At 50.0% G+C, this 15,554-nt stretch overlaps 1 protein-coding gene across 2 annotated transcripts in view; it reads left to right on the top strand.

Annotated features, from left to right (window-relative positions):
- LOC129820858 (high affinity cGMP-specific 3',5'-cyclic phosphodiesterase 9A-like) overlaps positions 1–15,554 on the top strand; it is a 66,614-nt gene that overhangs the window by 23,420 nt on the left and 27,640 nt on the right. For both annotated transcript variants that reach the window (XM_055877902.1, XM_055877903.1), the window contains 2 exons: positions 13,531–13,615; positions 14,085–14,145. In XM_055877902.1, coding sequence (XP_055733877.1) covers positions 13,531–13,615; positions 14,085–14,145 — 146 coding nt within the window. The remainder of the gene's footprint in view (positions 1–13,530; positions 13,616–14,084; positions 14,146–15,554) is intronic.

The raw sequence follows: 15,554 nt of genomic DNA, 5'->3' as shown, positions 1-15,554 counted from the left end.
CAGTCCCCGCTGTTCCATAAGGTGTTTTTTTTATCTGTTTTTAAAAAAAAATCTAATTTTACTGCTTGCGTCAGTTACTTGATGTGGAATAGAGTTCCATGTAGTCATGGCTCTATGTAGTACTGTGTGCCTCCCATAGTCTGTTCTGGACTTGGGGACTGTGAAGAGACCTCTTGTGGCATGTCTTGTGGGGTATGCATGGGTGTCCGAGCTGTGTGCCAGTAGTTTAGACAGACAGCTCAGTGCATTCAGCATGTCAATACCTGTCATAAATACAAGTAGTGATGAAGTCCACTCCACTTTCAGCCAGGAGAGATTGGCATGCATATTATTAATATTAGCTCTCTGTGTACATCCAAGGGCCAGCCGTGCTGCCCTGTTCTGAGCCAATTGCAATTTTCCTAAGTCCTTTTTTGTGGCACCTGACCACACGGCTGAACAGTAGTCAAGTTGCGACAAAACTAGGGCCTGTAGGACCTGCCTTGTTGATAGTGCTGTTAAGAAGGCAGAGTATCACTTCATTATAGACAGACTTCTCCCCATCTTAGCTACTACTGCATCAATATGTTTTGACCATGACAGTTTACAATCTAGGGTTACTCCAAGCAGTTTAGTCATCTCAACTTGCTCAATTTCCACATTATTTATTACACGATTTAGGTGAGGTTTATGGTTTAGGGGGTGTTTTGTTCCAAATACAATGTTTTTAGTTTTAGAAATATTTAGGGCTAACTTATTCCTTGCCACCCACTCTGAAACTAACTGCAGCTCTTTGTTGAGTGTTTCAGTTTTGTCTTGAGCTATTTAGCTATGCAACTTTGTTCAGCTTTAAAACTTACTTGTGTCTAGTGGTTGTTATACAGTGATTTTGACATTTCAAATTGTCTTACAAACAAAGCCGTCCACTAACTTACTGAATCTCGGTCTTTAATTTGATCTTTTAGTCCTGTTGTGTAACACAATAGACTGACATATCAGGTAGATGCCTGCCTCTGACATCATACATTCTCTAGAGTCCATTCCCCTTGTCACGGATCCCTCCGGTACTATTTCAGAGGTCTAAGTCACCGGCCTCTAGGAACTGAACTGTTGATTACGTACACCTGGTGCCCATTTCTCACTGATTAGTAATTGTATAAGTGTGCCCTTTGGTTCACCATTGGGCTGTTGATTTACTGTTCCAATGTCTGTTTGATTGTGTGAGTAGCTATGGATTGTTTCAGCTTCTGTGCTGCGTGTTTTGTGTTATTGTGCAAATGATTATGGGTCTCGTCCCGTGTTGTATCATTGTGTACTTGTGTTTTCGTGTCTCGCCCCATTTATTTATTTGAGGTACTCCTCGCTCTTTTGTTTGGGTTTCAACTCTGTGTTTTGTTCCGTGCTTTTTGTTTTCGTCCCCGGCCATTACACGGCACGCTGTAATTTGGATCAATAAAATCCCCTATTACGCATTCCTGCACCTGTCTCCCGATCCATTTATACCAACGTGACACCCCTATTATTCTCCTTTTGTCTAGACCAGTGTTTCCCAACCCTGGTCCTCCAGTTACCCCAACAGTACACATTGTTGTTGTAGCGCTGGACAGACACCCCTCATTGAGGGCTTGCTGACTAGTTGACAAATTGAATCAGGTGTGCTTGTTGGGGGTACTGGAGGACCAGGGTTGAGAAACACTGGTCTAGGCTATAGATTAGAGAAGTTAACTAAGTCACATGGTACTAGCTATGTTCTCTACTATAGTTTAACAGGCTTCTGGACTCGTGTTTTTCCGCCGGTACATCGAACATGCAAAATTCACATAGAAATACCATGGAATTAGTGGGAGATATGCATTGTCTTAGACGTACACAACGCTAGCTGTAGCCTTGACATGGCTACCCTCCACTAAACACCATAATAACAGAGGTTAGCTAAATCAAGGCTATGCTAGCTGTCCTTGACCCTATAGTTAAAGCTACTGCTGCTTTCTAGTTCTGCCCATTTTAATCTCTTTCTGTCCGTTTTTTGTTGTGTGCCAGGAAGTTAGTTTACACACTGTCCTACGCTATGCTCACAGGCTTTTCTTTGATTTAATGTATTAATTGTCTGTAATCACATTGTAAACAAGGCTTTAAAATAAAATCGATAAAGATGGCTTGTTATGCTTCATTCCAGTTAAGTCCTGGTAGTAGATGTTGTTGTTGTTGCACCGTACTGTTTCTGAGCCCTCTACGGCCTTCAGCTGTTCTGTCACAATTTGTTCCATACACACACGGTGGCCCAGCCTCGCTGTGCCGTCCAGTGGGAACATTTAATCAGTAATCAATCTTTAATCATTACATCGTCGTCCTTCACTGTAAAGTACTGCTACTGTCATGGCCGTGTGGTGTTTGTTCTGGTTGGACTGACTGCCTCGAGGTCTTTGGTGGGAACACCCTGAACCCAGATTTAAACCATTGTGAAATTGTGTGTGAGTACGTGCATGTGTGAATGCATGTGTGTGTTTATATGTGTGTGTGTGAGATTTCCCGACTCAATTCACCCTTTCATCCCCCACATTCTGAACTACAAACAGCAGATTTCACGATGACACCTTCGTCAACAGGAAACAAGCCAGCAGCTGCTAACAGGCAAATGATGTACACTGACAGGCAGCATTACATTAATACACACTTTAACACATAATGGTCCAGTGTCCTCATAACAACCTTCTCTGACCTCTGTCACAGTGGCGACCCCACGGTTGTTACGGAAACGACGTACGAGCGGACGGGTCTCCCATGGAGACTGAGTTCTCAGTCCACAAAGATTCATCCTCCCCTTGCTCTCCATTATTTTTTGTTTTCTCCCCCAAGAGGTCAGCCTAATGGCTACATATACTACTGGGAGTTGGAGAGGCGTCAATAAAAGACATTGATTCAGGGATTTCTTTATCTACTCGGGACATAACCTTGTCCCCAGGTTCGAGAGAGACGGCTGAGGACGAGATTACTTGGGACATGCTTCTATCAAACACAATTTGCAGGGGCGCATCGCAGAACAATTTGCATTGCAGAAAAGCACAGTGCAGAAAAACCCTAATGCACTTTGATTGAATTCTAGCCAGAGAGTACAAATTCAATTCAAATCAAATGTTATTTGTGACATGCTTCGTAAACAACAGGTGTAGACTAACAGCGAAATGATTACTTACAGGTCCTTCCCAACAATGCAGAGAGAAAGAAAATAGAGCAATAATAGAAAAGTAATAAGACGTAATAATAAATACACAATGAGAAACGATAACTTGGCTTTATACACGGGGTACCAGTACTGAGACAATGTGCATATAACTAGGATGAAAGTGACTAGGCAACAGGATAGATAAACAGTAGCAGCAGTGTGTGTAATAAGGATCAAAGCAGATGGTCCAGGTAGCTAACTAGCAGTCAAATGGCTTTGGGTGTAGAAGCTGTTCAGGGTCCTGTTGGTTCCAGACTTGGTGCATCGGTACCGCTTGCCATGCAGTATTTAATATATATATATTTTTTATTTAACCTTTATTTAACTGGGCAAGTCAGTTAAGGACATTCTTATTTACAATGACGGCCTACCCCGGCCTAACCTGGACAACGCTGGGCCAATTGTGCCCCGCCCTATGGGACTCCAAATCACGGCCGGATGTGATACAGCCTGGATTCGAACCAGGGACTGAAGTGACGCTTCTTGCACTGAGATGCAGTGCCTTAGACCGATGTGCCAACCCTGGAGCAGAGTGAACAGTCTATGACTTGGGTGGCTGGAGTCTTTAAAAATTTTTAGGGCCTTCCTCTGACACCGCCTTCTATAGAGGCCCTGGATGGCACAGAGCTTGGCCCCCAGTGATGTGCTGGGCTGTAGGCACCACCCTCTATAGTGCCCTGTGGTCGGATGCCAAGCAGTTGCCATGGTGATGCAGCCATTCAAGATGCTCTAAAGGGTGCAGTTGTATCTTCAGTAAACTTAATGATGGTGTTGGAGTCGTGCGTAGCCTTGCAGTCGTGGGTGAACAGGGAGTACAAGAGGGGACTAAGCAGGCACCCCTGAGTGGCCCCCGGTGTTGAGGGTCAGAATGGCGGATGTGTTGTTGCCTACCCTCACCACCTGGGAGCGGCCTGTCAGCAAGTCCGGGATCCAGTTGTTGAGGGAGGTATTCAGTTCCAGGGTCCTTAGTTTAGTGATGAGCTTGGAGGACACTATGGTGTTAAACGCTGAGCTGTAGTCAATGAACAGCATGTTCCTCATGTCCAGGTGGGAGAGAGCAGTGTGGAGTGCAATAGAGATTTTGTCATCTGTTGATCTGTTGGGCCGGTATGCGAATTGGATTGGGTCCAGCCTTTCAAAGCATATCATGGCTACATATGTGAGTGGTACGGGGCGATAGTCATTTAGACAGCACAAGAACGCCAAGGTAACCTAAGGGACTATGGTGGTCTGCTTGAAACATGTAGGTATTACAGACTGGGTCAGGAAGAGGTTGAAAATGTCAGTGAAGACAATTGCCAGCTGGTCAGCGCATGCTCTGTGTATGTGTCCTGGTAATCCATCTGGCCTTGGAGCCATGTGAATGTTAACCATGTTTAACGGTCTTACTCACATCGGCTACAGAGAGCGTGATCACACAGTCATCTAGAACAGCTGGTGCTCTCATGCATGGCTCAGTGTTGCTTGCCACGAAGCGAGCATAGAAGGCATTTAGCTCGTTTGGTAGACTTAGGTCACTGGGCAGCCCGCAGCTAGGTTTCCATTTGTAATCCGTGATAGTCTGCAAGCCCTGCCATATCCTACGAGCATCAGAGTCGATGTATACCGAACAAAAATATAAACGCAACATGCAGCAATTTCAAAGATTTTACTGAGTTATAGTTCATATAAGGAAATCAGTCAATTGAAGAAAATAAAAATATTAGCACCTAATCTATGGATTTCACATGACTCAGAATACAGGTATGCTTCTGTTGGTCACAGATACTTAAAAAAAAGGTAGGGGCGTGGATCAGAAAACCAGTCAGTATCTTGTGTGACCACCATTTGCCTCATGCAGCACGACACATCTCCTTCTCATAGAGTTGATCAGGCTGTTGATTGTGGCCTGTGGAATGTTGTCCCACTCTTCTTCAATGGCTGTACGAAGTAGCTGGATATTGGCTGAACTGGAACACGCTGTCGTACACGTCAATCCAGAGTATCCCAAACATACTCAATGGGTGACATGTCTGGTGAGTATACAGGACATGTTCAGCTTCCAGGAATTGTGTACAGATTTTTACATCATGGGGCCCTGCATTATCACGCTGAAACATGAGGTGATGGCGGAGGATGAATGGCACGACAATGGGCCTCAGGATCTCGTCACGGTATCTCTGTGCATTCAAATTGTCATAGATAAAATGCAATTGTGTTCGTTGTCCGTAGCTTATGCCTTCCCATACCATAACCCCACTGCCACCATGGGGCAATCTGTTCACAACACGAAACTGCTCTCACACGTGGTCTGCAGTTGTGAGGCCAGTTGGGACGTATTGCCAAATTATCTAAAACCACGTTGGAGAAGACTTTTGGTAGTGGAATGTAGATAGAATGATTTGGCAACAGCTCTGGTGACCAATCCTGCAGTCAGCATGCCATTTGCACACTCCCTCAAAAACTTGAAACAACTGTGGCTTTGTGTTGTTTGACAAAACTGCACAGTTTAGAGTAGCCTTTTATTGTTCCCAGCACAAGCTGCAACTGTGTAATGATCATGCTGTTTCATCAGCTTCTTGATATGCCACACTTGTCAGGTGGATGGATTATCTTGGCAAAGGAGAAATGCACACTAACAGGTTTGTAAACTAATTTGTACACAACATTTAAGAGAAGTAAGCTTTTTGTGCAAATCAAATCAAATTTTATTGGTCACATACAGCAGATGTTAATGTGGGTGTAGCGAAATGCTTGTGCTTCTAGTTCCGACAGTGCATTAATATCTAACAAGTAATCTAACAATTTCACAACAACTACCTTATACACACAGGTGTAAAGGGATGAATAAGAATATGTGCATAAAAATATATGAATGAGTGATGGCCGAACGGCATAGGCAAGATGCAGTTGATGGTATAGAGTACAGTATATACATATGAGATGAGTAATGTAGGGTATGTAAACATTATATAAAGTGGCATTGTTTGAAGTGACTAGTGATACATTTATTACATCCAATTATGAATTATTAAAGTGGCTAGAGAGTTGAGTCAGTATATTGGCAGCAGCCACTCAATGTTAGTGATGGATGTTTAACAGTCTGATGGCCTTGAGATAGAAGCTGTTTTTCAGTCTCTCGGTCCCAGCTTTGATGCACCTGTACTGACCTCGCCTTCTGGATGATAGCGGGGTGAACAGGCAGTGGCTCGGGTGGTTGTTGTCCTTGATGATCTTTTTGGCCTTCCTGTGACATCGTGTGGTGTAGGTCTTCTGGAGGGCAGGTAGTTTGCCCCCGGGGATGCGTTGTGCAGACCTCACTACCCTCTGGAGAGCCTTACGGTGTTAGGCGGAGCAGTTGTCATACCAGGCTGTGATACAGCCCGACAGGATGCTCTCGATTGTGCATTTGTAAAAGTTTGTGAGTTTTCTCGGTGACAAGCCAAATTGCTTCAGACTCCTGAGGTTGAAAAGGCGCTGTTGCGCCTTCTTCACCACACTGTCTGTGTGGGTGGACCATTTCAGTTTGTCTGTGATGTGTACACCGAGGAACTTAAAGCTTTCCACCTTCTCCACTACTGTCTCGTCGATGTGGATAGGGGGGAGCTCCCTCTGCTGTTTCCTGAAGTCCACGATCATGTCCTTTGTTTTGTTGACGTTGAGTGTGAGGTTATTTTCCTGACACCACACTCCGAGGGCCCTCACCTCCTCCCTGTAGGCCGTCTCGTCGTTGTTGGTTATCAAGACTACCACTGTAGTGTCGTCTGCAAACTTGATGATTGAGTTGGAGGAGTGCATGGCCACACAGTCGTGGGTGAACAGGGAGTACAGGAGAGGGCTGAGAACGCACCCTTGTGGGGCCCCAGTGTTGAGGCTCAGAGGGGGGTAGTTGTTGTTTCTTACCCTCACCACCTGGGGGCGGCCCATCAGAAAATCCAGGACCCAGTTGCACAGGGCAGTGTCGAGACCCAGGGTCACATGGAACTTTTCTGGGATCTTTTATTTCAGCTCATGAAACATGGGACCAACACTTGTGTCCCGGTCCAGCTCTAGCCTTTAGCTCAGTGTGGATGTTTCCTGTAATCCATGGCTTCTGGTTGGGATACAGTGCCTTCAGAAAGTATTCATACCCCTTGACTTATAACACATTTTGTTGTGTTACAGCCTGAATTCAAAATGGATTCAATGTTGTTTTTTTCTCACCCATCAACACACAATACCCCATAATGACAAAGTGAAAACATGTTTTTGTAATTGTTTGCAAATTTATTGAAAATTAAATATCTAATTTACATAATTATTCACACTCCTGGGTCAATACTTTGTAGAATCATCTTTGGCAGCGAGTACAGTTGCGAGTCTTTCTGGGTAAGTGTCTAAGAGTTTACCACACCTGGAATGCCTGGCGCGCGGATGTCCTGAGAACCAAGCAGATGCCCTGAGAACCAAGCGGATGCCCTGAGAACCAAGCAGATGTCCTGAGAACCAAGCAGATGCCCTGAGAACCAAGCGGATGTCCTGAGAACCAAGCGGATGCCCTGAGAACCAAGCGGATGCCCTGAGAACCAAGCGGATGTCCTGAGAACCAAGCGGATGCCCTGAGAACCAAGCGGATGCCCTGAGAACCAAGCGGATGTCCTGAGAACCAAGCGGATGCCCTGAGAACCAAGCGGATGTCCTGAGAACCAAGCGGATGTCCTGAGAACCAAGCGGATGCCCTGAGAACCAAGCGGATGTCCTGAGAACCAAGCGGATGCCCTGAGAACCAAGCGGATGTCCTGAGAACCAAGCGGATGCCCTGAGAACCAAGCGGATGCCCTGAGAACCAAGCGGATGTCCTGAGAACCAAGCGGATGCCCTGAGAACCAAGCGGATGCCCTGAGAACCAAGCGGATGCCCTGAGAACCAAGCGGATGCCCTGAGAACCAAGCGGATGTCCTGAGAACCAAGCGGATGCCCTGAGAACCAAGCGGATGTCCTGAGAACCAAGCGGATGTCCTGAGAACCAAGCGGATGCCCTGAGAACCAAGCAGCCCTGAGAACCAAGCGGCTGCCCTGAGAACCAAGCGGATGCCCTGAGAACCAAGCGGATGTCCTGAGAACCAAGCGGATGCCCTGAGAACCAAGCGGATGCCCTGAGAACCAAGCGGATGTCCTGAGAACCAAGCGGATGTCCTGAGAACCAAGCGGATGCCCTGAGAACCAAGCAGCCCTGAGAACCAAGCGGCTGCCCTGAGAACCAAGCGGATGCCCTGAGAACCAAGCGGATGCCCTGAGAACCAAGCGGATGCCCTGAGAACCAAGCGGATGTCCTGAGAACCAAGCGGATGTCCTGAGAACCAAGCGGATGCCCTGAGAACCAAGCAGCCCTGAGAACCAAGCGGCTGCCCTGAGAACCAAGCGGATGCCCTGAGAACCAAGCGGATGCCCTGAGAACCAAGCGGATGTCCTGAGAATCAAGCGGATGCCCTGAGAACCAAGCGGATGCCCTGAGAACCAAGCGGATGCCCTGAGAACCAAGCGGATGCCCTGAGAACCAAGCAGCCCTGAGAACCAAGCGGATGTCCTGAGAACCAAGCGGATGTCCTGAGAACCAAGCGGATGCCCTGAGAACCAAGCAGCCCTGAGAACCAAGCGGCTGCCCTGAGAACCAAGCGGATGCCCTGAGAACCAAGCGGATGCCCTGAGAACCAAGCGGATGCCCTGAGAACCAAGCGGATGCCCTGAGAACCAAGCGGATGTCCTGAGAACCAAGCGGATGTCCTGAGAACCAAGCGGATGTCCTGAGAACCAAGCGGATGCCCTGAGAACCAAGCGGATGCCCTGAGAACCAAGCGGATGCCCTGAGAACCAAGCGGATGTCCTGAGAACCAAGCGGATGCCCTGAGAACCAAGCGGATGCCCTGAGAACCAAGCGGATGCCCTGAGAACCAAGCGGATGCCCTGAGAACCAAGCGGATGCCCTGAGAACCAAGCGGATGCCCTGAGAACCAAGCAGCCCTGAGAACCAAGCGGATGTCCTGAGAACCAAGCGGATGTCCTGAGAACCAAGCGGATGTCCTGAGAACCAGGCGGATGCCCTGAGAACCAAGCGGATGCCCTGAGAACCAAGCGGATGCCCTGAGAACCAAGCGGATGCCCTGAGAACCAAGCGGATGCCCTGAGAACCAAGCGGATGCCCTGAGAACCAAGCGGATGCCCTGAGAACCAAGCGGATGCCCTGAGAACCAAGCGGATGTCCTGAGAACCAAGCTGATGCCCTGAGAACCAAGCGGATGCCCTGAGAACCAAGCGGATGTCCTGAGAACCAAGCAGCCCTGAGAACCAAGCGGATGCCCTGAGAACCAAGCGGATGCCCTGAGAACCAAGCGGATGCCCTGAGAACCAAGCGGATGCCCTGAGAACCAAGCGGATGCCCTGAGAACCAAGCGGCTGCCCTGAGAACCAAGCGGATGCCCTGAGAACCAAGCGGATGCCCTGAGAACCAAGCGGATGCCCTGAGAACCAAGCGGATGCCCTGAGAACCAAGCGGATGCCCTGAGAACCAAGCGGATGTCCTGAGAACCAAGCGGATGCCCTGAGAACCAAGCGGATGCCCTGAGAACCAAGCAGCCCTGAGAACCAAGCGGATGTCCTGAGAACCAAGCGGATGTCCTGAGAACCAAGCGGATGCCCTGAGAACCAAGCGGCTGCCCTGAGAACCAAGCGGATGCCCTGAGAACCAAGCGGATGCCCTGAGAACCAAGCGGATGTCCTGAGAACCAAGCGGATGCCCTGAGAACCAAGCGGATGCCCTGAGAACCAAGCGGATGTCCTGAGAACCAAGCGGATGTCCTGAGAACCAAGCGGATGCCCTGAGAACCAAGCAGCCCTGAGAACCAAGCGGCTGCCCTGAGAACCAAGCGGATGCCCTGAGAACCAAGCGGATGCCCTGAGAACCAAGCGGATGCCCTGAGAACCAAGCGGATGCCCTGAGAACCAAGCAGCCCTGAGAACCAAGCGGATGTCCTGAGAACCAAGCGGATGTCCTGAGAACCAAGCAGATGCCCTGAGAACCAAGCAGCCCTGAGAACCAAGCGGCTGCCCTGAGAACCAAGCGGATGCCCTGAGAACCAAGCGGATGTTCTGAGAATCAAGCGGATGCCCTGAGAACCAAGCGGATGCCCTGAGAATCAAGCGGATGCCCTGAGAACCAAGCGGATGCCCTGAGAACCAAGCCGATGTCCTGAGAACCAAGCGGATGCCCTGAGAACCAAGCAGCCCTGAGAACCAAGCGGATGCCCTGAGAACCAAGCGGATGCCCTGAGAACCAAGCGGATGCCCTGAGAACCAAGCGGATGCCCTGAGAACCAAGCAGCCCTGAGAACCAAGCGGATGTCCTGAGAACCAAGCGGATGTCCTGAGAACCAAGCGGATGCCCTGAGAACCAAGCAGCCCTGAGAACCAAGCGGCTGCCCTGAGAACCAAGCGGATGCCCTGAGAACCAAGCGGATGTCCTGAGAATCAAGCGGATGCCCTGAGAACCAAGCGGATGCCCTGAGAACCAAGCGGATGCCCTGAGAACCAAGCAGCCCTGAGAACCAAGCGGATGTCCTGAGAACCAAGCGGATGTCCTGAGAACCAAGCGGATGCCCTGAGAACCAAGCAGCCCTGAGAACCAAGCGGCTGCCCTGAGAACCAAGCGGATGCCCTGAGAACCAAGCGGATGCCCTGAGAACCAAGCGGATGCCCTGAGAACCAAGCGGATGCCCTGAGAACCAAGCGGATGTCCTGAGAACCAAGCGGATGCCCTGAGAACCAAGCGGATGTCCTGAGAACCAAGCGGATGCCCTGAGAACCAAGCGGATGCCCTGAGAACCAAGCAGCCCTGAGAACCAAGCGGATGTCCTGAGAACCAAGCGGATGTCCTGAGAACCAAGCGGATGCCCTGAGAACCAAGCAGCCCTGAGAACCAAGCGGCTGCCCTGAGAACCAAGCGGATGCCCTGAGAACCAAGCGGATGCCCTGAGAACCAAGCGGATGCCCTGAGAACCAAGCGGATGCCCTGAGAACCAAGCGGATGTCCTGAGAACCAAGCGGATGCCCTGAGAACCAAGCGGATGTCCTGAGAACCAAGCGGATGCCCTGAGAACCAAGCGGATGCCCTGAGAACCAAGCGGATGCCCTGAGAACCAAGCGGATGTCCTGAGAACCAAGCGGCTGCCCTGAGAACCAAGCGGATGCCCTGAGAACCAAGCGGATGCCCTGAGAACCAAGCGGATGCCCTGAGAACCAAGCGGATGCCCTGAGAACCAAGCGGATGCCCTGAAAACCAAGCGGATGCCCTGAGAACCAAGCGGATGCCCTGAGAACCAAGCGGATGCCCTGAGAACCAAGCGGATGCCCTGAGAACCAAGCGGATGCCCTGAGAACCAAGCGGATGCCCTGAGAACCAAGCGGATGCCCTGAGAACCAAGCGGATGCCCTGAGAACCAAGCGGATGCCCTGAGAACCAAGCGGATGCCCTGAGAACCAAGCGGATGCCCTGAGAACCAAGCGGATGCCCTGAGAACCAAGCGGATGCCCTGAGAACCAAGCGGATGCCCTGAGAACCAAGCGGATGCCCTGAGAACCAAGCGGATGTCCTGAGAACCAAGCGGATGCCCTGAGAACCAAGCAGCCCTGAGAACCAAGCGGATGTCCTGAGAACCAAGCGGATGTCCTGAGAACCAAGCGGATGCCCTGAGAACCAAGCAGCCCTGAGAACCAAGCGGCTGCCCTGAGAACCAAGCGGATGCCCTGAGAACCAAGCGGATGCCCTGAGAACCAAGCGGATGCCCTGAGAACCAAGCGGATGCCCTGAGAACCAAGCGGATGTCCTGAGAACCAAGCGGATGCCCTGAGAACCAAGCGGATGTCCTGAGAACCAAGCGGATGCCCTGAGAACCAAGCGGATGCCCTGAGAACCAAGCAGCCCTGAGAACCAAGCGGATGTCCTGAGAACCAAGCGGATGTCCTGAGAACCAAGCGGATGCCCTGAGAACCAAGCAGCCCTGAGAACCAAGCGGCTGCCCTGAGAACCAAGCGGATGCCCTGAGAACCAAGCGGATGCCCTGAGAACCAAGCGGATGCCCTGAGAACCAAGCGGATGCCCTGAGAACCAAGCGGATGTCCTGAGAACCAAGCGGATGCCCTGAGAACCAAGCGGATGTCCTGAGAACCAAGCGGATGCCCTGAGAACCAAGCGGATGCCCTGAGAACCAAGCGGATGCCCTGAGAACCAAGCGGATGTCCTGAGAACCAAGCGGCTGCCCTGAGAACCAAGCGGATGCCCTGAGAACCAAGCGGATGCCCTGAGAACCAAGCGGATGCCCTGAGAACCAAGCGGATGCCCTGAGAACCAAGCGGATGCCCTGAAAACCAAGCGGATGCCCTGAGAACCAAGCGGATGCCCTGAGAACCAAGCGGATGCCCTGAGAACCAAGCGGATGCCCTGAGAACCAAGCGGATGCCCTGAGAACCAAGCGGATGCCCTGAGAACCAAGCGGATGCCCTGAGAACCAAGCGGATGCCCTGAGAACCAAGCGGATGCCCTGAGAACCAAGCGGATGCCCTGAGAACCAAGCGGATGCCCTGAGAACCAAGCGGATGCCCTGAGAACCAAGCGGATGCCCTGAGAACCAAGCGGATGCCCTGAGAACCAAGCGGATGCCCTGAGAACCAAGCGGATGCCCTGAGAACCAAGCGGATGTCCTGAGAACCAAGCGGATGCCCTGAGAACCAAGCGGATGCCCTGAGATCCAAGCGGATGCCCTGAGAACCAAGCAGATGCCCTGAGAACCAAGACTGCCGGAGCCAGTGACATATTCCAGGCTGTGCTAAGCAAAACAGTCCTGTAGCTTAGCATCCACTTCATCGGACAACTTCTGTATTGGATGTGTCACTGGTACTTCACATTTTAGATTTGTTTTGCTTGTAAGCAGGAATCAGGAGGTTAGAGTTAAAGACAGATTTGCCAAGTGGAGGGCGAAGGAGAGCTTTGTATGCATTTCTGTGTAAGGAGTAAAGATGAGAGATGTGGCGATGAGTCCAAAAAGTCCTGATAAGGGTTTCTCATCATCATGTTTATCAAAAAGGTCATCTGACTGATATAGACCCCAGAGGTAGTCCATATTAATAGTTTTTACAGTACAGAAGGCCTGGAACAGGTGGTTCTGATGTCAGACAAGGAGGAAATAGGTGTTGCACCAGACTATTGGTATCATAGAATACATTAACCTCTCTCTCTCTCTCTCATAGTGTCTCTCTCATAGTGTCTCTCTCTCATAGTGTCTCTCCCTCTCTCTCCTCTCTCTCCTCTCTCTCTGCAGTGGAGGGGATGAAGGCGGTGGAGATAGAGAAGTGTCACAGCGACATCAAGAAGCTCAGGGAGGAGATGCCGTCCATGAACAACACGTTAGTGACCTTATTACATCATCATCTTTGAACGTGTACCTCTCGCTGCGACCTGAATCCTGATAACGATGTCCAATGCCTGAATGGTGTTTTCTGCATCTGATATTTGAACAGTCCTATCTGAGCTCCTAGTTAGTGTAAGTTAGTAGAGGAAGTATTGACAAAAATAACCCCCCCCCCCCCCTCCCCAGTCAGTCATTAGCTTGGCTTTAGAACCAGGGTCATGCTCATTAGGTTATATATTTAGATCAGGTATTATTATACTTCAATTTTAACAACGCCCCTCAGAGATCTCACTCTCTTGCTAAGGGTAGATCAGTGGCATAACAATGGGATCAGGTTGGACAATTATTAAAGGATTTAGTTAAGCTCATTTTTCCGCATAATACAGTGTTATTAATAACCTAAGGGTGTCTGATAAGGTTACATACTGTCTGATTTATTGTTTGCTTCTTGCTTTGAAATTTAGTCATTTCCTGGATGACAAAAAGAAGCGGACATCTCGGAGTGACGTGCCCTCTTACCCCAAGGTAAGGCAGTGGTCTGCAAATTACTCCTACTTCATTGTGTGTGTCAGTGAGCCTGTTATCAGGGACTGTAGGTCCATAGTGTCAGAACACCACCTGTAGGCCCATAGTGTCAGAACACCACCTGTAGGTCCATAGTGTCAGAACACCTCCTGTAGGTCCATAGTGTCAGAACACCTCCTGTAGGTCCATAGTGTCAGAACACCACCTGTAGGTCCATAGTGTCAGAACACCACCTGTAGGTCCATAGTGTCAGAACACCACCTGTAGGTCCATAGTGTCAGAACACCACCTGTAGGCCCATAGTGTCAGAACACCTCCTGTAGGTCCATAGTGTCAGAACACCTCCTGTAGGTCCATAGTGTCAGAACACCACCTGTAGGTCCATAGTGTCAGAACACCACCTGTAGGCCCATAGTGTCAGAACACCTCCTGTAGGTCCATAGTGTCAGAACACCTCCTGTAGGTCCATAGTGTCAGAACACCACCTGTCGGTCCATAGTGTCAGAACACCACCTGTAGGTCCATAGTGTCAGAACACCACCTGTAGGTCCATAGTGTCAGAACACCACCTGTAGGTCCATAGTGTCAGAACACCTCCTGTAGGTCCATAGTGTCAGAACACCACCTGTAGGTCCATAGTGTCAGAACACCTCCTGTAGGTCCATAGTGTCAGAACACCTCCTGTAGGTCCATAGTGTCAGAACACCACCTGTAGGTCCATAGTGTCAGAACACCACCTGTAGGTCCATAGTGTCAGAACACCACCTGTAGGCCCATAGTGTCAGAACACCTCCTGTAGGTCCATAGTGTCAGAACACCTCCTGTAGGTCCATAGTGTCAGAACACCTCCTGTAGGTCCATAGTGTCAGAACACCTCCTGTAGGTCCATAGTGTCAGAACACCTCCTGTAGGTCCATAGTGTCAGAACACCACCTGTAGGTCCATAGTGTCAGAACACCACCTGTAGGCCCATAGTGTCAGAACACCTCCTGTAGGTCCATAGTGTCAGAACACCTCCTGTAGGTCCATAGTGTCAGAACACCACCTGTCGGTCCATAGTGTCAGAACACCACCTGTAGGTCCATAGTGTCAGAACACCACCTGTAGGTCCAGAGTGTCAGAACACCACCTGTAGGTCCATAGTGTCAGAACACCTCCTGTAGGTCCATAGTGTCAGAACACCACCTGTAGGTCCATAGTGTCAGAACACCTCCTGTAGGTCCATAGTGTCAGAACACCACCTGTAGGTCCATAGTGTCAGAACACCACCTGTAGGCCCATAGTGTCAGAACACCTCCTGTAGGTCCATAGTGTGAGAACACCTCCTGTAGGTCCATAGTGTCAGAACACCTCCTGTAGGCCCATAGTGTCAGAACACCTCCTGTAGGTCCATAGTGTCAGAACACCTC

Source organism: Salvelinus fontinalis, chromosome 23 (genome assembly GCF_029448725.1).
Source record: "Salvelinus fontinalis isolate EN_2023a chromosome 23, ASM2944872v1, whole genome shotgun sequence".
NCBI classification, from domain to species: Eukaryota; Metazoa; Chordata; class Actinopteri; order Salmoniformes; family Salmonidae; genus Salvelinus; species Salvelinus fontinalis.
This window is presented reverse-complemented; position numbering and strand designations above follow the sequence as displayed.